The 22,883-nt window shown below is 42.3% G+C and overlaps 2 protein-coding genes across 3 annotated transcripts; one reads left to right on the forward strand and one right to left on the reverse strand.

The window, feature by feature from the left end:
- Positions 1-6,003: 6,003 nt before the first annotated feature.
- On the forward strand, positions 6,004-15,984 carry LOC139642372 (glycoprotein endo-alpha-1,2-mannosidase-like protein). Of its 2 annotated transcripts, XM_071517181.1 has the most exons (5): positions 6,004-6,191; positions 6,222-6,514; positions 8,198-8,307; positions 14,955-15,031; positions 15,348-15,984. In XM_071517181.1, the coding sequence occupies exons 1-5, from the start codon at positions 6,004-6,006 to the stop codon at positions 15,982-15,984; spliced, it is 1,305 nt and encodes a 434-aa protein (XP_071373282.1). The 2 variants fall into 2 exon arrangements, with proteins under 2 accessions (XP_071373282.1, XP_071373281.1); XM_071517180.1 differs by having other exon boundaries at positions 6,004-6,514.
- A 1,704-nt stretch (positions 15,985-17,688) lies between these two features.
- On the reverse strand, positions 17,689-21,393 carry yrdc (yrdC N(6)-threonylcarbamoyltransferase domain containing). Its single transcript, XM_071517174.1, has 6 exons — positions 21,143-21,393; positions 20,601-20,796; positions 19,741-19,855; positions 19,394-19,513; positions 19,074-19,204; positions 17,689-18,723 (listed from the first exon to the last, which is right to left on the reverse strand). Exons 1-6 carry the CDS (start codon positions 21,312-21,314, stop codon positions 18,654-18,656), a joined length of 804 nt encoding a protein of 267 aa, XP_071373275.1. The 5' UTR covers positions 21,315-21,393; the 3' UTR covers positions 17,689-18,653.
- Between the last annotated feature and the right edge of the window lie 1,490 nt (positions 21,394-22,883).

Genomic DNA, 22,883 nt, shown 5'->3' on the forward strand with positions numbered 1-22,883 from the left:
CTACCTCCACCTCCATACTTATTAAAGAAGACAAAATGGACAGAGCTATAGGAAATAGCATTCGTTTCACCCCTGCTCGCCTGGTTTTTTTTGCTTCATACATGCTCTAAATGCACATGCACCCAAAGGTGGAGTCACTATTATCAAAATAATTAAGGGTTCGGACTGGTGGAGTTGGAAGTGCCTGTTCAAAACACCCAACCAGGACAAGATTCCAGATAATCTGTGTGATTTGTGGTTTTTGGTAAGGTTTTATTGAAGTTTTTGATATAAGATAAAGCCTTACTAAGCTTCAGTAGAGAGGTTTTATTTTAATTGCACTGCATAAGATGTCACATTTTCTGTCTTCAGGTTGATTGTTAGGTGACTCCATTCGTTTCTTTGTGATCAGTGAGTTAGTTTGCTGCTGTCCTAACATGCCTAAGAATGGGTTGTAATGGTAATCCAGTTGCTCTTGAGATGAAACATGGAGGAGGGGGGTGGGGGGTGGGGGGGTGGGGGGGGTTCATGCAGCACAGGAACAGCTAATTGTAAGAAAGAGAATGGGCGAAACACACGAGGCGAGTGTTAGATTACTGAATGAAACAAAGACTGAATCTGAACGAAACTAGAAGGCGACAAACTGTTTCCTTACAAAAAAAAAATAGCCCTGCAAAAATTTGTAACATGAAAACAAGCCAAGCTGGTCAAACGAATTCATGGATCAATAGTGATTGATCGCATTATGTTAAGCTGACTGTTGACTCTTGTCCTTGTGGAATGATGGATGAAGCAAAGAGAGACAAGGGAACTGATCTTTTAACCAAGCCTACCTGAAGTGAGATGATCTGAAATGGACAAAAGAGAAATCAGAATCTGATGATTATAACGAAATACAACAATAACAACAACAACAACAACAGTAATTTTAACAACGACAACAAATAATGACTGACTAATAATAATAATAATAATAATAATAATAATAATAATGATAATAATAACAATAATAGACTAATAATAATAACAATACAAAATTGGTAAAAATAGGTTACACTTTAACCCATTGTACTGAATATTAATCCACAGGTAAACAACATACAGTTGATAGTTTATTTTAGTCCTAAAATAAAGAAAACTTTTATACAAACTTTTAGAAAACTTTATTCGTCCACTTATTCGTGTTTTGATCATGCAATATCGATAAATAGCCTACACGTACAGTAATAGTCTGATAGGTAGCCTATAGTATAGGTATACAGTAGTCTGATATAGGCTATATTTTTTTATATTGTTATGATAAATTCATAAATTATGTTTGACCAAATTTGTGAGGAAGCTCTGCACGAATTATCTTAATTTATTGGCACTAAATTAAACAATCAATCGAGTATTCATTTGAATTATTCTTTGGATTTTCTCTGAATGGAAACACAGCCCCACTTCTGTCCCGCATGTGATGGATGTTTGAGAAGCGACCTGTCGATTTCATCCCAACTACCACGACGACCCCTTGTGGGCCTGAACCGACTGGGACCAGAGGCTGCCGGCAGAAACACGCGTTTTTATGGTTTCTTTGGTGACAAACAACACTTGGGATTAAATACCCTAATCGAAATGTTTAATAACTGTTCACATCAGAAAAGGACGAGAGAGAATCATTGAGAAAATTAATACTCCGTCAGTATCTGCGATAAATCATTATAACATTCCTATAATAGGGATTTATAGTGTGTCTTGTCTCATTTAAGTGAGTTTATAGTTCCTTATCGTATTTATGGTATTTATTTATTTATTAATTTTAATCTCCATTGGTATCCCTATAGTATTCTTATAAGGATTTATCGTGTGTCTCTGGTGCTCAGTGAGTGTATAATGACCTTATCGTACTTTATAGTATTTTTTAATCTGTAAAGGTATCGCTATAGCCTACTATTCCTATAATATTCCTAAAATATTTCTATAGGGACTTCTATTTTTGCTGTGACATTTGCATATATCATTCTAACATTCATTATTGGATTACTATAGTTATTTTTTCGTTAGGGATAAGAGCCTGAAAATATAGGCCTCATTTTACAGATTCATTCATTTTATCAAATGGATCGGACGTCAGTATGGAGAAAATCGTCATACTGGCATAATCTATAAGAAAAAAATAGAAAAGAAAAGAAAAGAAAGAAAGAAAGAAAGAAAGAAAGAAAGAAAGAAAGAAAGAAAGAAAGAAAGAAAGTCTTGATCTTATTTATTAGGTCTAAACCTTAAGACAAAATGTGCCACCAAACGGCTGTAGCATGTCGACACACATTAATAAGTTTCCATAGTTGGTGCAGTTGGACTTAGATTACATTAGCCTAGTCCTATAAGTATATAATAAAAAGAACTAACGATGAGTCTGTATTGCAGAATATATTTTCTCATCTGCTTGATATTGGTGAGAAATGTTTCATTAAAAGAATTTTAAAATATTTAAAGAGCTTGTTGTCGTGGCAACAGGCCCTCTATCTGATACTTTAACTCTTCTGAAACGAACTTGCTCAGTTTCCACTTTCGGGAACTGAAACCGGATATGGGTAGAGACACAGTTTCATATATGGCTACTATAGTGACTATAATGCGTGTAAAGCTGAGTATTTAAGCCCTTGTGCATATTACAGTAGGCTAACATACTTTATGTTAACATGCTTTGTAGGCCTCAGCCTTAGGCAAGCGGTACTTTCAGCACCCTGGACAGCAGTGATCTTCTGTTGGACATTTCATTTTTAATGATTAGGTCTTAACATGACTTTCACAAAATGTACGTTCAAAAATATAAAATTATTTTTTTTTTTATATCAAGGCACACATAGCTTAAAAGGCAGGTTGACTAAGGCTTATCTTAACAATTCCTTTATACGCAACAAGAGTTTCAGAAATTTCAGAAAGGAAAACAATCTAATAAAGTCAGATCATTTCCAGTGGATGGGGTCCTGAAGCGCTGGACCATAGTCTTGGGTGTAAACCAAGGCTTGTCAAGTCAGTCTGCAAGCTAATGCACCAGGTTCACAAAGATGGCGCCCTCCTGTTTTAACGTCAAAACAGCTCCAAACTTATCCTACATCTAATCCGATAGTGCTGAGGGTTTTCAAACTGACAACAGCAGTGACATCTGGATGCTTTGTGCTGTGACGATGAAAGCGGACCAATAAGAAGCCAACTTTATCTGCATCCATTCAGTGACATGTGTTGCGTTCAAATGCTCTAAATAGCCTACAATTTTTTTTGGCGTTCAAGTGCTTTTGATCAGGAATAATAAGAAAATGGACTCTGTAACAAAAGAAGATTTGGTGGCTGTTACTTTACTTTAGAAATCAAGAATGAAAGAAATCACAGAGCGACTTTGTGCTGCAGTGGCAGAATGAAGAGGAGAAAATGTGCATCAGGCATGTATGCTAATTGATTGATTGATTGCATTAATTTATTAGCCAAGTATGAACAAAATGCATGACAAAATTATGACTTCCCTAGCTGTAGACTATTTACCACTTTGTTGGGTCGTTGCATGTCGCAATTACGATATTGACGCAGCAAGTGAATGCAGCAACTGTGAGGCGACTGTATGTGTTATATAAAATGACCACTAGGGGTCAGTGTAACTCTTTTGGCTCTCAGGGCGAGCCAGGCATTCAGGCAATCAAACAGTGGAGATTTAAGTACCAAAAAACAACAAAAACTAAGGGATTGAAATCAAAGCTGAACCCATTTGGATCCTGAAAACAGCCAATTTGAAATTATGAGTCGAAAAATTAAATAATAATAAACAAAACTAATCACTGAAGTTAGCAGGTATAGACAGGCAGTTTACTTTCTGATTCATGCAATACATTGCAACTAGTAAAATAAGACAAATTGAAGATGACTATTTGTCCTTTTCAGATTTCACTACTGTGTTGGAGTTGGCATAGCCTACCTGACTGAACCCAATTAAAATGAACCCAATTCAGCAGAGCAGAAGACCTTTTACTAAGACAAACGACAAACAGCAATAAATAAAAAGGGAACATAATAAACCGGTCTTACAGCTGTTGTGTGTCCTGGATCGACACCTTACAACACACCAAGCATGTTGAGGCGTTGTGACAGAAACCCTGTGCTTTAGTCTTTGAAAATAACATAGGTGGGCAGAGGTTGAAAGCGTGCGAACACATGATTTTATATCATTTGACTTAGTTTGTGTGGGTGTGATTGTAATGGGTCAATGATCACCGAAGAGGAAAGAAAACAAGGAGGCTGCTACAAGAGTTAGACCGATATTGGCCAGTCACTGCCGATATGATGCAGGTTCCTCCCTGACAGAAAAACCATCTGTAAACCTACAATGCAAATCTCATTTTCTTTACACATTCTCATTCTGTATTAATTTAATAGTCCAATAATGATTTTGTGAATGAATTCTTAGTTTAAAGGTATCAATCTCACCCAAAGTTTCCCTACCACTGAATTAGTGCGTCACTGCCTGCCTTAAGAAACTACTAACCCTAAAATAATCATCAATCTGGGTTTCAGTTTTAGTGTCCCATAATGGTCTAAATGCTGTTTCAGAGGCTTTTCCACCCTTCCAACAATAAACTTCTATGCAAAATACTGGATACTTGTAATTTTTGGCATGAAAAAATATAGGAAAGAGAGGAATACCTGCACAAAATATTGGCTATATCCTATAGTAGGTAGCTTCAATATCGGTATCGGTATTGGCCTTCGAAAACCCTTATCGGTGGAAACGTCCGAGACACACACACACACACACACACACACACACACTTGTTTTGATCCCCCGTTTATTAGACTTGATGAGGGCTGGATTCGCATTCACAATCTATTTTCCCCAAACCCTTAAACATAAACTTAATCTAAAACATCCAGATCCTTAACTGAACTTCTGAACCTCTTTACGTTCCAGCAGTATCTTTTTGTTATTGCATGTAAACGTAGGCTATTTATAATTTTTAATCATACAGCCTGCAAGTGACAATTGAAAATATATGAAAATTGGAGATTCACAAACTCTTACCACACTTACAGACTTGATAATGGTAATGACACAATACTAATAAAATTCATCTTTTGTTGCTGATCTGTAGAATTTTGTTGTGAGCTTTACAAAAGACTGAAGCCTCTGTACACAACTAACCTATTCATAGGCTGTAAGCTCCGGGGATCCCACACACAAGTCATATCCCGGGCTGCGCAAGGCAGGGGGGCCGTGCACAGTCAGTCAGATATAGAAACAGAGATAAGATGAGAAAGCAACGCCTCTTTTATATCAAAACCGGACTGTGTTAAAAGAGCAAACCAACCGCCTGATGCTGGGAATACCGCGGACAGCGACCGGAGAGCGAAACAACTCGTGGATGTTGATGCCGGTCATCTGTCGGCTTTCCTGCGAGCAGACTGCAGTGTTTCTGGGCGGGACAAGACGGCGAGCTGGAGGAGTGTCAAACTGACAGCAAAATACCTCAGAGTGGCATTTTGAAGATCCATGGGTGACAACAACACCGGCAAGATCCGCATGAAGCAAAAATCTCCTCTGTCTCGCAACTGGGCCAGGAGCTGAAACCAGAATAATGTAAATAGCCTGGACTGGACTGTTCATTGTGTGGAGCAGAACAAGCGCTTTTGGAAGTGAGTTTTTTGCGGATTCCTTGTAGCCTACAGTAGCCTCTCAGACTTCAAAACATTTATGAGCTTGTGGAAGAAACTTAAAAACCCATTTAACTGCGTCACTGTGACTCGACTGCAATCATGTAGCAACTGCTTTCTAAGTTATGAATTCATGAAGACCACGATGTATAATGCAGTAGGCCTATTTGTGATATGTCATTTTGTTCATGCCATGCACGGCACTTTGGAGAGTGTAGCCTATAGGTTGTGAGTTGAGCTTCAACTCTGGTGCGGAGAAGGGGGACAGACAGAGGTTTTTATTTACACCCCTGCTCCGTCCGCGCCGTTTGCTCTCCAGAGGAATTGTCTCATTGCTGCCCAAAGATGGCACGGCTACGGAAGAAAGCTTGCATAGCTCTCTTTCTGTTCACGTTATTCGTCTTCGGGACCATGATGGGCTTGAGGACACTGAAGCCCAGCGACGGCTTCTCGGATCTGGCTCCGGGGTTGGAGCTGCTGCCGATGATAGGGGGGAAGATGGACCGGCGCTCGGTGTCCCAAGACACCACGGCGTCCCCGGGTCAAGCCCGCCCGGCTGGCAGCAACACCAAAGTAGTTTTATCCAACTCTGGCCCTGAGGGAACGATATTTTACGATGTTCATATTTTTTACTATGTCTGGTACGGGACGCCCCATATGGACGGGAAATACATGCACTGGGATCACGTCCTGGTCCCACACTGGGACCCTAAAATCGCAGCCAGCTACCCGAGAGGGAGACACATGCCGCCGGAAGACATCGGCTCCAGTTTCTACCCCGAACTTAATCCGTACAGTTCGAGGGACCCGGACGTGCTGGAGTCCCACATGGAGCAGATTGGAGCATCTGCTGCAGGTACAGTTCAACGGTGCAGTGGGCACCCAGGCTCTCATGAAAAAGAAAAAAAAAGAAAAAGCTGAGTGTTGTTATTCGTGCCCAGCAGCTGTACAGAAATCTGGCTTCTTAGCGCAAAGCTGCCTCCTCTTCGCTTGAGGGGCGCATAAGATTTTCAGCACCACTCATCCGCTGGACAGCTCCTTACGCTCCACCTAAAACTCCTAAACTCTGCAGCTGCACTTTCCTCACTGTAATCCGCCGGCACAGAGGCGGCGGCTTCATGACTTTAAAAAATGTGCAGAGCTATCAGGAGGGTAGTTTCTCAGAGTTTCTTAGGCCTATACGTCTTACCAGCAGGTTGCTTTCCTGACTATCACAATTTCAAAGTCAAGGCTCAGTGTCTGCTGCCATACAATGGTTTTCCACACATCATGCCTACCCATGCTTAATCTCCACTGTAAGAACTGGGCAGACCAAGTCAATTTAAGATCTTTGAGTGGGTCACTGGATGTGATGTTACTCTCTTGAAAAGGTTGTATGGTTTCCCTATAAGATAGCCGAAGCCTGTAGCCTGGTGTCGAGTTACAGCCTGCCAACAGCAGCCTACACATGATAGGCCCGGATCTTTCTGCCCTGCGGCTCAGTAGGTTATTGTACACCATCCGGAATGATAACCATCCATCCGGTCGTGACAGATGGATCATGGGAAAGGCCAGCTCCCAGTACTATGTAGTTAAAACAATCCATTTAATTAGAAGCCACGGGCACAAAGGCGCAGAGAGCCAAACTCTAAATAGCACCACTTGGCTTGATGACTGATTCCCCACCACTTCACGGGGGCCCATAAATAAAATGAATAGCGGTGGCCATATTTTTTAATACATGCAGACATTGCTAGTTGGATATTGTAATCTAATATTCCCCACAGCTCCCGGGCAAGTGGACACGAGTTTAACGAATTAGGTTTGAGTGCATATTGGATGTGCCAGCGCCTGTCTGCTGCTGTCTGATATGAAGCCATTTCTCGGACTGCATCAGAGCACGGGCGAGCATTTCTCTGCCGGAATTTATGAGCTGTCATACACTCGAGCTGTGCAGAGAAATTGCCACTAAAGCGAGACATTATAAATAGTCCCAAGGTGACAAGTGCATATTTATCAATCAGATGCAAGATATGCATGAGTGAAGACGTTGAGGTAAAAAGAATGCACTGTTCTCCACACACCATTATGCAACTCACCTTACCAACATCTGTCTGCACACTGTAAAATAAGTCATTACACTAATGGAGAGCCAGGACGAAAAATTCACAGCATGTTCAATCACTGTCACCCAATTTACTGTGTTCATTCAATGCTTTCAAATGGGACTGTAAAACTGTGTGAAGGGCTGTGTGACCATGGGGATGAAGTGCTGCTGCAGTGTGAAAACCTTGTAACTCTAATTGCGGGGCCATGGAGGCTATTCAGAAGTTTTCCCAGCTCTCAAATTCCCCACGGGGATTGATAGAGTTTCATCTAATCTAATTGAAATCCATTGTATTGTTTCAAAAAATGTACCGGAATCACATTATTTTTCTTTCCCAATGAGTTCTCATTTTGGAAATGGGTTTTCATCAGACAGCAGTGCTATGTGTGGTATTGGCTGATATCATTGTTCCAGGATGGGTGGTAAGACTGAAGCGCTGCTGTGTGTCTCCAGGGGTTCTGGTGCTGTCCTGGTATCCTCCGGGCCTGGCTGACGACAACGGGGAACCCACTGAGGACCTGGTACCAGCTGTACTGGATGCTGCATATAGACACAACCTCAAGGTAAATGGCATCAGCACATTCTGAGTGTGTGTGTGTGTGTGAGAGAGAGAAAGGGGGGGGGTCCAAGGCACCAAAAGAGAGCAATAAATCAAATATATTGTGAGGCATGATCTTATAGGCCCAAATCAGATCAGTTTTTAGTGTACACAACAAATTTTACACTTTTAATTAGTGTTGATTTTACAATGACAATTATTTGGAGTTGACAACTGTTGACTGGAGAGTTGTCCACTTATAGAGCTGATTTGGCTCTGAGGTGGTTGTCCAAAGCTATCTTAAAGTGTTAAATTAGCTGATGGGTGTGAACTCATATAAACATTGGCATAGTGTGGCTTTTTACACTCTCTGATTTAAATTAACACTGGCGATTTTGCTGTGTAGGAGTATGTAAGCAGCCTAATTGCACTCATTGAACTCCTTTAAGTAGGAACTTTATGAGTAAAAGCCTAAATCATTGTCCAGAGAGAGACTGCTTATATTATTTCTGACAGATTGCCAGAATATCAATGAGGCCGATGTGGTACGTGTGTGTGTGTGTGTGTGTGTGTGTGTGTGTGTGTGAATATGACTGTGTCTGCCTGTCCATCCATCCGTCTTCCTAAGAGCACAGTGACACAACAGCAAGAAAAAAGGGATTGTGACACTTCACAGTGGAGAGCGGAGGATTCATCACTGCTCCTGACAGAAATCTCAAACCAAGCAATGGCAATGCAAGAAACTGGAGCCTGTACCGGTTCCTCCTTTGTCACCGGGGAGTGAGAGACGCTGAAGTCGAACTTGTTCTGGACCCTCCTGTAAAGCTGTCTTAGCCACTCAGGGATTTGACTCCGGATGTTTGCGGCAGCAGTGACATCTCCCGCATTAGAGCGAAAAAGGGTCAAAGAGCTGCTGTCGGATCAGTTGTCAGCGGGGAGTGAACGAGCTCGGGAGCACATCAGCGAGGCGGAGGGGTGGAGGGGTTGGGGGGAACAAAACCACATGACCAAATGCCAATTAGGTCAGAAAATGACATGCCAGAGAAAACAACTGTATTCAATATTCGGTCCCTCTGCCTCCTGTCACCGTATTGAAGGCTTATAAAACTTTTACAGGGTCCCTTGTGATGCGATATATTTACTGTCAGATGGCTCTTCAGATAGAGAGACAGACGGAGAGAAAGGTGGAAAAGACAGTGGGGGAGAAAGAAAGAGACAGAGAGAGAGAGAGAGAGAGAGCGAGAGAGAGAGAGAGAGAGAGAGAGAGAGGGATGTCTGGCGAGATCATGGCAGTATCTTTGATGGCAAACTAGCTGTCAGTTTGTAAACAAGAGCTTTATAGGTCTGTGAATGCATGTTTATACAGACAGACTGTGAGTATGAATGCGTAAAGCTTTGAACTACAGTATATAACACTTAATTTGAAGTGCTTCTGTCAGACACCTGCTTTGAACTGTGCCTTTGAATTGCAGAGAAAGACAGAGAGTGATAATGTGTGTGTGTGTGTGTGTTTATGTTTGTGTGCATGCTAAAAGCTCTGGGACCAGCGCGAGCCTTGCCTCTGTACGAATGAATGTGAAACGGCAGCATGAGAGAGACGGGCTTGTAAGAGCTTCTCCTCTCAAGGTAGCTGCCATCAATAATGCACCAACAGCGTTTGCTCAACACATTACACATTTAAATAAAGTAAACCAGCCAGCTGAGGTGTGAAGTGGCCAGGAACCAGAAAAAATCCTCCGCTGTCATCCAGCATCAAGGCTCCTTATTAAAAGGAGAAGGAATAATAAAGCATGAGGCATCAACCCAAGAGGAAGAGTGGATGGCTGGTTCTATGAAGTGCAAGTTTGTTTAGGTTACCATAGGATTTTGGGAAGCGCTGATGAGAGAGGAGATTCATTCATCGTTTTTTAAATCTGAGAAGAAAAAAAAAGAAAAAAAAAGAAAAACCCACTAAGAATCACTAGAAATCACACTATTCTTCCAGGGATTGAGTTAAGCTCAAGTCAAGCTTCTTTGTAGAAGTAAATACATTACACATGTAATTGTATTTATCCAAGCCTAATTAGCAGTATTCCTGTTTAAACTACTGTGTATCTAGTGAAGTAGATCTACAAGTTTATCCACAGCAGATCTAAAGTAGCCACTGATAAAAAGGACAGATACAAAGAAAATGATTGGAAGCATTACTATTGTAGCACTAATAAACAGTTAGCAGGCCTGTGCATATTTTGATATGAAGATAAAGGATCATTCAATTTTCCAGACAGCGATCTGATACATATTGGCCTTGTCCTCTCTACAAACAACTTTGATGAGAAGCAGTGGGCTTGTCAGGCCAGCGGCCCCTCTAAACCCTGCCTGTCAGATTTGATATCACATTTGTTTCTTCTGCTGTTTGGCTGCAGGCGAAGAAATAATGCATCTCTGCTAGGGCGCGGCAAGAAAGGCAAGATTAGACACGCAACACGAGGCTGACGAGGTTTTAGACATGATGCTGTCAGGAAAACAGCTACTAGATGGAATTGAATGCCACGCTTTATTGTCAGCAATGACCCATCAAGCATGGGATTTTCATAAAAGGCATGTGTGTGGGGAAAAAAAACGTGACATGCTTTCTACATATCAACGGTGCATTTCAGAGAGGTTGTAGCTCATTCCGGTTGAGTTAAGACGCAACTGCTTATTGTGTCTTAGAAAAGCACGTAAAAGAAAGTGATAGAGCCCGGCCAAGAGAAAGCTTCAGAATAACAGTATTCAGTTTGTTGTGTGGTGTATTTCAAGGTATCCTCTTCTGGTCTCTGTTTTTTACTGTATTTTACCTCCTCCCACTCCCTCTGCACAGAAGGACATTTATCTTTGGAGTGCTTTTTTCTTGCATAATCTCAGCAAAATGCTGACAAGGTAAAGAACTTTGGCTCTGATCATTTGGAGCTCTAATGCAAATTTGCTAATGCAACAACTTTGGATAATTCCCCTGCTCTTTTAAACTGAAAGACAGACTAAAAGAGGGAAGCCCATGTGAGGCCTCTTTATCACACCAGGATGCCCGTGTGGATCAGCAGGAGGGAGCAGTGGCAACAGCCCAGAATGCATCGGATGTAAAAACAGATCTCTGCAGTCTGCTTTCAATAGCAAGGAGGATACCAGCTGGTCTGAGAAATGCTTGGTAGAGCAAGAGAGCAGTTTTGGTTTGAAGTTGCAACTTCAGGCCCTCAGAGGGTCTAGGCTATACTTTTTCCTGAATCATGTTATATTATTGAAAAAGATAATCAAACAAGAAAAACAAAAGAAGACACCAGAAAGAAAAGAAGTAGAGAACTCTCAGAAATCCTCTGTGCATCTACTTTTCAGTTCTGCTCTCTGTGACAGCGAGGCAGGATACCTGTCTGTAAGTGCTATGTCTGGGTTTACCAGCCTTCATCCCTGTCCTTCCCTGTCCTGTGCTGTCTTGTCTTGTTTGTCACAGTGGCACTCTCCTCTGTTTGCTCCTAATTGAGGAGGAGGATTACAATGAGCCGGGCCGTCTTCATAACGTACCGCTTGACAGAGCAACCTAAGACAGACACCCAGCATGTGAATGAGGCTGCATAACATCACACTGATGCCTGAGTCTTTACAATGGTCCTGTGCGGCTCAATGGGGCCTGAATATGACACTAGCATTTCCAGGATTAGGGGTTTATATGTGTTACGTATTTGTTATTCACAGGCTGCAGCATTCACAAGAATAGGTGGAGATAGAGTTTGGTTCTGTCGTGACCACTGGGATAAAACTCATGTCTTCCATGTAGAAAAACTAACACCTACCATTGGAGGAAAAGGATAATACTCAGATTAAAAAAGGATACAGTATTAGGATTTGCAACTTTTGAGCAGCGCTAACTTTCCAAGTTAGTGAAAAGCAAAAACCTATCTTCACCAAACTGACACTCCCACACACCACACTGCTAAAACTCCCTGACCTCACTTTGGGTAACACTGCAAAGGAAGGCAGTTTACTTTTCATTTATATAAGATGAGCAATATTTCAGCAGCACCCACACACAACTTGTGTATCGTGCGGTGTGCGTACAGCAGAGTTCAAGAGCGGATAAACATGGAGCCAACAACCCTCCATAACAGTAAGATGGTCGACCTCAGCTTGGAGAGGAGACAGAGCTGAAACAGGCCTTTGGCTCAGGGAGGGGGGCGGGGTGAAAGGGGGAGGGGTGAAAGGGGGAGGGGGGCAGGAAGGGATGGGAGGCTGGGTGCAGGAGGCAGGGAGCAGAGGGGGGAGTGTGCATCACGGGTCCCATGACTCAGTTTGCCTCTCTGAACAATCTGAACCCTGAGGGGCTGTAAATGTTCTAGCCAGTAAGTAGGCCATGTAGCTGCATACAGAGGGGAATATCGCCCATGGGTGCCCAAGCGATGCCGTCAGCCACACTTACTTGCTTCCAGATGCACCGAGCAGCATCCAGCTACATCCCATCTCGTATGGTCCTCCATTGGTGTGTGTGTGGGCCTACAGGCTGCCACAACAGAGTGAAGCTGACAATCTTGCACAGAGGAATGTGCTCAGCTTTGAAATTGATCTAATTGTTATGAGGAAAGATCTTAAATGTCTGGACCTTTATCTCATACTTTGTTTATTTTTAAGTGTTTGGCTCATATCCCTCCCTCAGTGCTTGCTGCGTGACATGGCACTAAATTCCACTCTGTCCAGCATATTTCATGCTGGGGATGTTCCAGACTCATGCTGTCTATGTTTGTGAGATATTCAAATGCTTTGACTCATTTACTTATAAATTGCCACCGAGTAATGGGCCAGTGTGTCTGGAAAATGAGCTGGCTATTCTAGTGGTCTGCATTCATCTGCAGAGAACAGGAGACCATGACAGCTCTCTTCCCCTCTGGGTAATAATTATGTGGAAATAGGCCTCAAATCCTCCCCTTTTAAAATACATTCAGCTTTTTATCACACAATCTGCTGTTTTATTACAGCAGATTGTTACATTACATGAAGCCCAGCGCTGCCACATTAATCAGATTGAGAGTTATGCCTGCTTAAACACTGATTTCAGACCAGTGAAAACCAGCCAGGTTCTTTCTCTCTGCGCCCCACCTGTGTTTTTCTTGAAATTGAAATGTTGAGGGAAAAATGCACCCGACCCACACCGTCAAAATGTACCTTTTTTGTTGCACACAAAAGCACTTTGCTGTCTCCATTAGTGACGGTAGTAATTTTGTTTTCGTTGCCTACAGCTCACACATCTATACAAATCTGCAGTTTAAAACAACTCACTAGGCTATATAACCTATTCTCAACATCACTTTAATCCATTAGTACACTTATGGCTCAATGTCATAGTGACACACTCACTGCCGCCAGCAGCCCCATTTCCACAACAACTGTTCTGAGAGTCCAATAGGCCCCATCAACACAGCTTCCCCCCACTAAATCCTTTTAATGGACAATAGGCACACACGTTTGTTCTAAATTACATGCAACACAGACAATTTGCAGTCAAGTAAAATGCAAAACCTGTCATTTTGGCATATTTGTGAAGTTCTTTATTTTAGCTAGATATGGGTAAATGTTCTTTAAGATAGTAAATCCTCTTTCAGTGATAATGCTGCATTTCCCCAGGCAAATAAAGGGTTAAATGCAGGCTCAGACTAGGATTTTATCAGGGGCAAGATGGGAATCATACGGCTTAAGCAAAGCATCAAGCTTTATTGTGTTAGCTCACTCTCTGGCGTGTTACATCTATTTTGTTAATGGTGGTCTCCACCCTCTTAGAAAGCCATTTTCCTTCACATTGTTTCCCTTGGGTATCCACTGTGCAAGAAGAAAAGTGTTCTCGCTTTGATCATATATAATTCAAAGTCATGGAATTCTCTCGTCCTGCCTTAAAATATTCAGTTTACGCACTTTTTGTGTATGTTTCACTTCTGGTCCCATGTTTCACAGCTGCTTTTGTTCATCAATGGCAAATAGCCAGTTCTAACAGAGCCATTAACTGAACTTTAAAAAACTCCTGAGGGGGACGAGTCAGGGTTGAAAACATCTCCTACATAGTATGCCGGAGCATTTGTCATAAAAATTAAATGGAGCGGAAGCACAGTCCTTTACAGGCACATCCTATAGGCAAAGTCTCCTAGTGGCTAAATATTATGCTGTACTAGTGGCCTAAGTCAATGTTATCCTTTTTGAATCATAGGTTATAAGAAAAACTATTAACAAATATGACCACCTGCAACGTGTTACTAGAGCAGAGAAACCAGACAACTGGTGTCATGCGGTGCTTTAGGGCCACACGAGGTCACACAGGTCACTTGTGCATGACTAACTTGTTTTATGGAAATAAAACAACGGGACTCTGTTTGAGGAGGGGGGGGGGCATCCAATCAGCTGTAATTAGCCTTGACGGTAATATAATGACTGCATCATACTGGCCCGCTTTCCTCCTGGCAGCTCCCCAGGCTTCGATTAGGTAGAAAGCAGAGGATCATCATATTGTCGCCCTTGTCAACCCTCCAAATGAGAAGACTCCCCAGAGCAACTGAATGTCGAGTTTAAGTCAATACTTGCTAAGGTCATCTGTAATTGCTGACTGTGGCGTCTTTTGTGACAGTAATATGATGAATGGAGACCAACAAGGTGTGTGTGTGTGTTTTTGTGTCTTCCCAGGTTGCATTTCACATCCAACCATACAGAGGACGAAATGACCAAAGTGTCCATGATAACGTCAAGTATATCATTGACAGGTAGGCACTTGACTGGCTGTGCTCTCCATCACTGAGTCAGCAAAAGGAAAACCATTAAGATTTCATGCACTGTTGTAAGAACAGTAGTTAATAAACTGAAATGCTTCTAGAAAGCCATTCAGATCACGTCAGGCTTGCTTGATGACTTATGAATGAGTTTATAAAGTACAAGCTGTTGTTCTACCCTCAGGAAACAGTATGTGTTGCTCCTAAAATGAACACCTGTCGAATCCTTAAAAAAAACAAAAAAAAAACACGGATAACTGCAGCCAAAACTGACCATATTGTGTTATGATCTGTATTACTGTGTTTAAAGGTACGGTGACCATGGAGCCTTCTACAAGTTCACCTCCAGCACAGGGAAGAGCCTTCCTCTGTTCTACATCTACGACTCGTACCTAACCCCTCCAGAGTCCTGGTCTGAACTCCTGACTCCCACCGGCTCCCACAGCCTGCGTGGCTCAGCCTACGATGCCGTCTTCATCGCACTGATCGTGGAGGAGCGCCACAAGCACGACATCCTTGCCGGCGGCTTCGATGGCATGTACACCTATTTCGCATCCAACGGCTTCTCCTTTGGCTCCTCTCACCAGAACTGGAAGGCCATCAAGGCCTTCTGCGATGGCAACAATCTCCTCTTCATCCCCAGCGTGGGACCCGGCTACATCGACACCAGCATCCGACCCTGGAACAACCACAACACGCGCAACCGTGTCAACGGCCGTTACTACGAGACGGCCCTGCAGGCGGCGCTGAATGTGCGGCCGGAGATCGTCACCATCACATCTTTCAACGAGTGGCACGAGGGGACGCAGATAGAGCGGGCGGTACCCAAAAAGACAGTGACCCGTATGTACTTGGACTACCAGCCGCACGGGCCGGAGCACTACCTGGAGCTGACCCGCCGCTGGGCTGAGCAGTTCAACAAAGAGAAGGAACAGTGGCTCATGTGAGCTTTCATCAAACTGAGTTGAAACGGCATGCTCCAGTGCATGTGTGTATGTGAAGGAAAGAGAACAAAAGTGAAAGGGAGTGAATGTAGAGGTTGATGAATATAGATGTATGAGTGTATGGACTTGCATTAATCTTTTACCATGTGTCTGTGAGTTTCTGTGTGTGTGTGTGTGTGTGTACATGCACACATGCTAACCAACAAGAAGAGGACAATGTAGGGGGGGATCCTCTTGATTGAGCTCAATTTTAGAACAAAGTGGCATTATGGGGTTAGTCTGAGGGATTCCCTCCTACTGCCGTTGACAGCCCAGACTTGTAACATGCTCTGGAGGCCTCTCTGCCTTATCTCTGCCCTGGTTCTCCCCCCTGCTCACATCACCTCCATCACCTTCACAGGCACAGAGCCATCAGTGACATCTACAACCTCTACTCTGTTCATTCAACACAACCCAATGGACAGCTAGCCCTGACACTCCCTCCTGTCTGAGGAACTACTGCCTGATGTAACCATTTACAGTGTCGCTACCAAATGGCCTCATTTTCCTCCCGGTACTAAAGTAACAGAAGCGATTAGAATAGACAGGGTAGCTGAGCATTTCTATGGTTTTGCTTTCATTCACAACAGGGTCTAAAGACTAAAGCTTCATGCTCTTCATCCCTTTACTCATGACCAGAGGGCTAGTTAAGACGCTTAAACATGTAAGTGAAGAGATCATCACGGCTGGCAGGTGAAAACCTCATATCTCCAACATGTCAACTGTTAAGCTTTGCAGAAACTCAATGTAAACGCAAGTTTACATTAGCTGATGAGCAAAAAACAAAACTGCCAAGTATTTATATGCTTATACCAAGAAAACACTTCAATATCAGAGCATCTCTGAAAATGTATGTAGACTAAAGCTACCACATCAGACAATGTTACTAAAGAGGAACTGGTAATTTAACAATTCAATTCCAAGCATGAAAGTTAATAAAACTGGAGTTAGTGTGTTTTCACCTGACAGCAGCGTCATGCTGACTACAGAATGATGTAGCAGAACAGACGAGAGGTCTGAGCCTGGGTCGCTCTCTAGCCATCATCAGTCAACCAGGCAGTTAAAGGACAATTCCACCAAAACTGACCTTGAGGTTGTTATTCTACAAAAATAGAAATGTTCCCTATATCCCAAGAACAACCTGATAGTCAATTTTAGTGGAATTCCCCTTTAAGGAAAAATGCCATTTCCATAGTAGGCACACAAACGTAAAAAACAACAAACACAACCTCAGGCCAGTCAGAACTCAACTCAGCCTCATATTGCAAATTCATCATGACACATCAGGCTCAGTAATTAATGGTCTTTTTAAAAGGAAAAGGTCAAGGCCCATCATTGTTTTGGACTGGCTTTATGAATAAAACTGTACAGCTGAGTGAGGTACTCTGGTATACGGACTGAAATCATGCTGTCTATTGAAGTAAATGGCACTTGCAGAAAGGCTATTTTGTGAATAAAAGGATGTGCCCTGACGTGTCTTTGGTTGATTTCCATGTGAAGGGCAATTTTAAGTGGTTTGTGCTGGTTTCTTTAACACTTAAGATCTGACTCCCTTGATTTCACACTCCATTAAGAATCAATTATCAGTAAAAGCCAGACACACCTAAAAATAAAGGCTGCATTACATCAAATGACTTATTATGCATCAAGACGACAGCAACGATGAAAAAGTATGAAAGATTTACTGTTGCCATTACAAGGTTGTACAATCCATCAAGGTGATAGGAAAAACACTCCAGGTTTTTTTTTTTTACATGAACAGCCTGCAGATGATTTTCAAACCATATCACCTCTTGGTCCACTGTGCCAACCACAGGATTTCCCAACTTTCAAAATGTAAGGCAGTTTACATTACCACTTTAAACAATGTTACTGTAACCATAATTGGTAATGAGTGTTAGATTCATATCATTAGGCAGCTGGATATGCAGATGAAATAAGTAATAAAGAAGACATCTGGCAATTCCCAAAAAATGAAACAAATTCTGCACTCCAATAAATAGAATTCAATCTGTAATTATAATCTATATGCCATTCACAAAACTCCCATCCTTTCACACTTAACTGATCAAAAAAGGTCAATTTATTCAGACAAGACAAAAAGCTAATAGCCTGTTTGCTTGACCTAACAACCGTTACAAAGTCCAAATAAAAACTCAAACCGCCACTTCCTGAGTTAAGTTGCATTGCTTTGACAATAGAAAATGTATCAAGTTTGAATTTCTACTGCAAAAAACAAGTGTAGAACCAATACAGCCTGTAACATAGCCGACCTCCTTCCATGTTTCTGAATAAAACCGATGAAGATGGAAGAGAAATTTGACTAAGTTTGAAATCCCACAAACTTCTCACCATAATGGACAATTAGAAAGGCAGAAAAAAACGTTCATCCAAAAAAAAAAAAACAAAGAGAGTCTTCATTCCTCAAAGCAGCCACCAGAACAATGCCGACCACGGGAGAAACAAGGCTTATTCCAGACTTCAAGGTTAACCTTCCTTGACTATTCAGCGTTCCCAGAGAACACACACTCTTCCATGTGAACATGAAAAGGATTCATCTTTCTTGAAGAAGCCCCGGGTCAAAGCTGGCTGTGCGTCTCAGTGTGAGATATGGAGCGTGGAGAGTTCAAAGTTCATTCGTCCCCTGGGTTCTGTGACAGTCCATATTTGCGCTCCAGCACGTCAACCGTAGCGGAAAGGGCACTGAAAAGAGAATTATGGTCATTGTCTTTCAGTGGAAACTGTCTCAATAAAAATAACTTAATAAGAGACGTGATTTTGTTTCAAACCACTATGTTCTACATTTTCCAGAGCTTTCTACTCTCACAGATATAGGTTGACATTAACCAATTACGATGAACCAAAGAAGACAGAACCATTTTTTTCCTCAGACCCGCCCAGAAGCATGCAAACACAATGCATTAAGCCTATTCCACACATACTTTATCAGTGTGGGAACCTGTTTGTGGTGATTTTGCCTGATATTGTGGCAGACCGTCACAGTTAAGGTCTGTGTGCAAGCCAATGGTCTACCAGAAAGTGCCTGAACTCACCAGCCAGGCCTGATGACATGGTATTTGCCGAGTACTGATAGGTCGACCACTGTTGACCCCAGGCGGCTCTGGTCTCCTATTGGTCCACCATCCACCACCACTGCTAGCTTGGGCCAGAGGTCCTGAAACTCCTGCAGAGGAAAAACACACAGCAGCATTATAGATTACAATATACTTAAAGCTGCACTAGGCAATATTTCTAAAAATACATCCATCTTATCAGCCTAAATCACAAAGTGGGGTTGCAACAGAGAATTTAGACACTGTAGTTTTTCCCTGATAAATTAATTCCCTGCTCTGATTAGTTTATTTTCACTTACATGCACGGCCACAGTGCTGCTGTGTGTGCTGATGTTGGCACTGGTTAATGCAAGTGGCTCACCACACATCTGGCAGAGGCGCCTCATCAAGGCATGGTCTGGGATACGAACACCTACTAGCTGGAGGAAACATATGGACACGTAAACAACAGCTGACAGACACTCACCAAAAAAAAAAAATCTGATAGCTTATCATGCTCTTTGAGTCCTTAGTATGTCTGCAATGACTAAAGTAAATAATAAATGCTTTGGTATGTTGGTGACTTCTTTTCAAGTATGGAAGTGTGTGAATGTTTTGAATACATGTCTCCAAGGCAGGTAGGACTCAGTCAAAAATGTGGACTTACCGGAGTGAAGGGGTTGAGGTCTGTGTTCAGTATCTCGGACCTTTCAAACACCAGAGTGACCGGACCAGGCAGCAGGTCACCAAGAAGCTCTTTCTTCACCTTCACCTTACAGTACCTGCACAGTGACGAGAGCAAAACAAACAACATTCAAGTTGAGCTGTGCTAGGGTTTTTGTTGAGTCATGTGCTAGAATCATTAAAAGGAAAAATCCACTCTTGTATACTTTTACACTGTTATATAGTATCATCAATCTGCTGCAGTGCATTCCAGGAGTTATTTTGTGATGAAATGTTGTCATCTAACATTCTGTTGTACTTGCTTTCCTTCACAACTTCCTACATTTCCCAGAATGCCTTTTGACAACCCCCAGAGAATGGCCGTGACCTTGTTGCTTTCAATCAGAGGTGGCGGTATGGCCATATAAATATAACTAGCTGGCAAACTACTTCATGAACACTGGGGTGTGTTAATGTTCGCAGCCACAACCCTTATTCAAAACACACATGTTGTGGCTGCATTGCATTCTGGTCTAATGAGGCTGGTCTCTGCCTCTTGTACAGGATTTCTCCCTGTATGATTGTTGAATGTCGGTGAAAAATGGCGAGTCTAGAAAGGAGCCCTTGTTCTTTGATTCTGACGGACTGACACCAAAACCTGACATTTACTACTGATGTTTTGGATAGCTACATAATTTTCTACACTCTCCACTGTAGCTGCGCTGGAAATATCAAAATGATATCATCAAAAAAGCAAAATGTGACCTGAAATGCAGTGCAATGCAAAAGTACATCGCCAATGGTTGTTTTTCAGGTAGGAGAGCATGGTCTTCTCATTTAGGTGATACAAGTCCATATACATACTTATAGATGTCCTGAATTTCTCCAACACAGATGGCCAGCGGTTTCTGTCCATTTCGTCCTTTGATGTCGTACACCCTCCTGATGGCCTCGGAGCTCTGGGCCAGGCAGGCCAGGCCGTAGATGGTGTCGGTGGGCACGGCCACCACCTGCCCCTCCTGCAGAGCCTTGACTGTACAACTCAGGATTTCAGCACCATCTACAGTTCAAAAGCAAGCAAGGTCAACGCAGCATCCACAGCGAGGCAAATATCAAAACCTTAAGATGTCACGTGGTGGGGAGGGGAAGTCAATAACATACAATGTGGAAAAACAGGAAAATGATGCAACACACTGTAATGTTTACAATCGGTCGCACTTCTGCAAGGTACAGCGACGTAGCAAACACGTACATCAATTTTGGCAGCTTTTCTATCTATGATACATAAATATCACCGCTCGCTAGTTGTCTCAAAATGTGTCGTTGACCTACTGTCAAATGTGGCAGTCTATGCACTTTAGCTGTGTCAAATGTGGCAGTCTATGCACTTTAGCTGTGTGACACACCTGTCTGGCCCTCATGCTGAGCAGACGGCCCATTGGAGGTCGGCGGCGACCAACGCAGCACTTTTGTCTTCAGCTCTTTGCACATCTCCACTCCCAGTCGATGGGCCGCGGCAGAACTGCGAGCACCTCTTGATTTGATCAATTCCACACCGATGTTATAAACGGACCTCATAAAACAGGGATTTAAAAAAACACACAGGCTACACTACAGCATGTTGTCTGTCGCCTGATGAAATAACAGAAGCACCTTCCGGGTCACGCCCACGAACGATGACGTCATTATTCTTAAAGGGGCAGGTTGGCGATGTGGCAGAGTCGGGTAATGAAACGCTCTCTGCTCAAAAAAACAAACAAAAAAACAAACAAACAGTTATTTTGGAAAAATTAAATAATATGAAGAAACGGCTCCTGTCCTTTCTCCAACCTCTCCTACTAAATGTTGCACACGCGGACGCATATTTATTGATTTACTCATTGTCTGTACCTGCTCTCATCCACTGATTGGTAAAATTTCATCACCTGTGCTCTAACTAATATAAAAACGCAGGTAACGCGCAGGAATGGCAACGCGGGGTAGGACAGGGACAGGTGGAGCATGTCGGACATGGCCTCCGGTACAGGTAACAGAGCACATGCAGTTGTGTGTAGCTCAGTTGTTGCATTGCCGGTGTTTCTTACGGTACTTTTTTGTCAAACAGTTCCAGATAGTCAAGAGCAAGACGCAGTGTCTCGGCCAAGTGAAGAGAACCAATCATCAATCCCATTACAGGTCACGATCAGTTCATCAAATTCTGCATTTTGAGCTGTCAGGCTGCAACTAATGATTATTTTCATTATCTGTTGATTGTTTTGTTTTTTTGGTAATTAGCCTAATCATTTGGCCTATGTCAAAAAATAATGACAAATGGCCATCACAAGTGATGCATAGTCTGACCAATAACTAAACCCCTCCAAAGTATTAATTTTAAATTTTTGAAATGGAGAAAAGCAGGCAAATCTTAGTATTTGTGAAGCTTTTGAACCAGCAAATGTTTTTGTTTTTGTGTCTTGATAAATGACAAACGATTAACAAAATTATAATCCATTTTAATTTTCTGTAGATAGACCGACGGTTTAATGGACTTAATTGTTTGAGCACTAGGCTCTGGGCCAGTTTGTGGCTTTGCACTAACTCCTGCAGTCAGGTGATCGGTATGTTTCTACTACAGAGCCTAGAGGAGATTGAAGACAAATTGGCTAACCTGTCCCAGATGATGACTCTGTGTAACAGCATCCTGAAGGATTCCAGGGATCTGAACAGCATCCTGGCGGTAAGTTCACCCTCCTGCTTCCTCTTTTACAACTTAGTAACTTAAACACTAACCTTCCTTCACTGCGTCCCGCAGAGGAAAGATCTCCAGGATGTGACCTTACCAATGCAGAAGTGACTGGAAGTGGAACACATGCTTTTCAAAAATAAATAAATAAATGTTCATGTTGAATTATTAAATTTCATTTATTTGAAGTGTCACTCTTGACTATGAAATTTCTAGGATCCGGAAGACAAACAAAAGGCTTCTGTGACAAGGATAAGGTTTTATTAGTATTATATTGCTCTCAATTCAAAAAGTTATTTATCATAATACAATATTACTTTATACAAAACAAGCAAAAGCAAACATTTTCACATTATACATTCTTTTAAAAATACAAATCCTTAACAATTCCTCACTCTTTGGGTGTTAAGACATTCCTTTGGAAG

The sequence above is a fragment of the Centroberyx affinis genome, unplaced genomic scaffold, assembly GCF_046629955.1.
Source record: "Centroberyx affinis isolate AG114_WGS23_722 - 3 ecotype Tasmania unplaced genomic scaffold, CSIRO-AGI_Caff_v1 ptg000469l_1, whole genome shotgun sequence".
NCBI lineage: Eukaryota > Metazoa > Chordata > Actinopteri > Beryciformes > Berycidae > Centroberyx > Centroberyx affinis.

Bases quoted from the DNA above. Each gene is read 5' to 3' on its own strand.
- LOC139642372 (XM_071517180.1), top strand. From the start codon at position 6,004: ATGGCACGGCTACGGAAGAAAGCTTGCATAGCTCTCTTTCTGTTCACG. The intron at 6,515-8,197 runs GTACAGTTCAAC...GTGTGTCTCCAG, and splicing joins GATTGGAGCATCTGCTGCAG to GGGTTCTGGTGCTGTCCTGG. The intron at 15,032-15,347 runs GTAGGCACTTGA...CTGTGTTTAAAG, and splicing joins GTCAAGTATATCATTGACAG to GTACGGTGACCATGGAGCCT.
- yrdc (XM_071517174.1), bottom strand. From the start codon at position 21,314: ATGAGGTCCGTTTATAACATCGGTGTGGAATTGATCAAATCAAGAGGT. The intron at 20,797-21,142 runs GTGTGTCACACA...TTTGAACTGTAG, and splicing joins TCAGCATGAGGGCCAGACAG to ATGGTGCTGAAATCCTGAGT. The intron at 19,856-20,600 runs GTATGTATATGG...GTCACTGTGCAG, and splicing joins GAAATTCAGGACATCTATAA to GTACTGTAAGGTGAAGGTGA.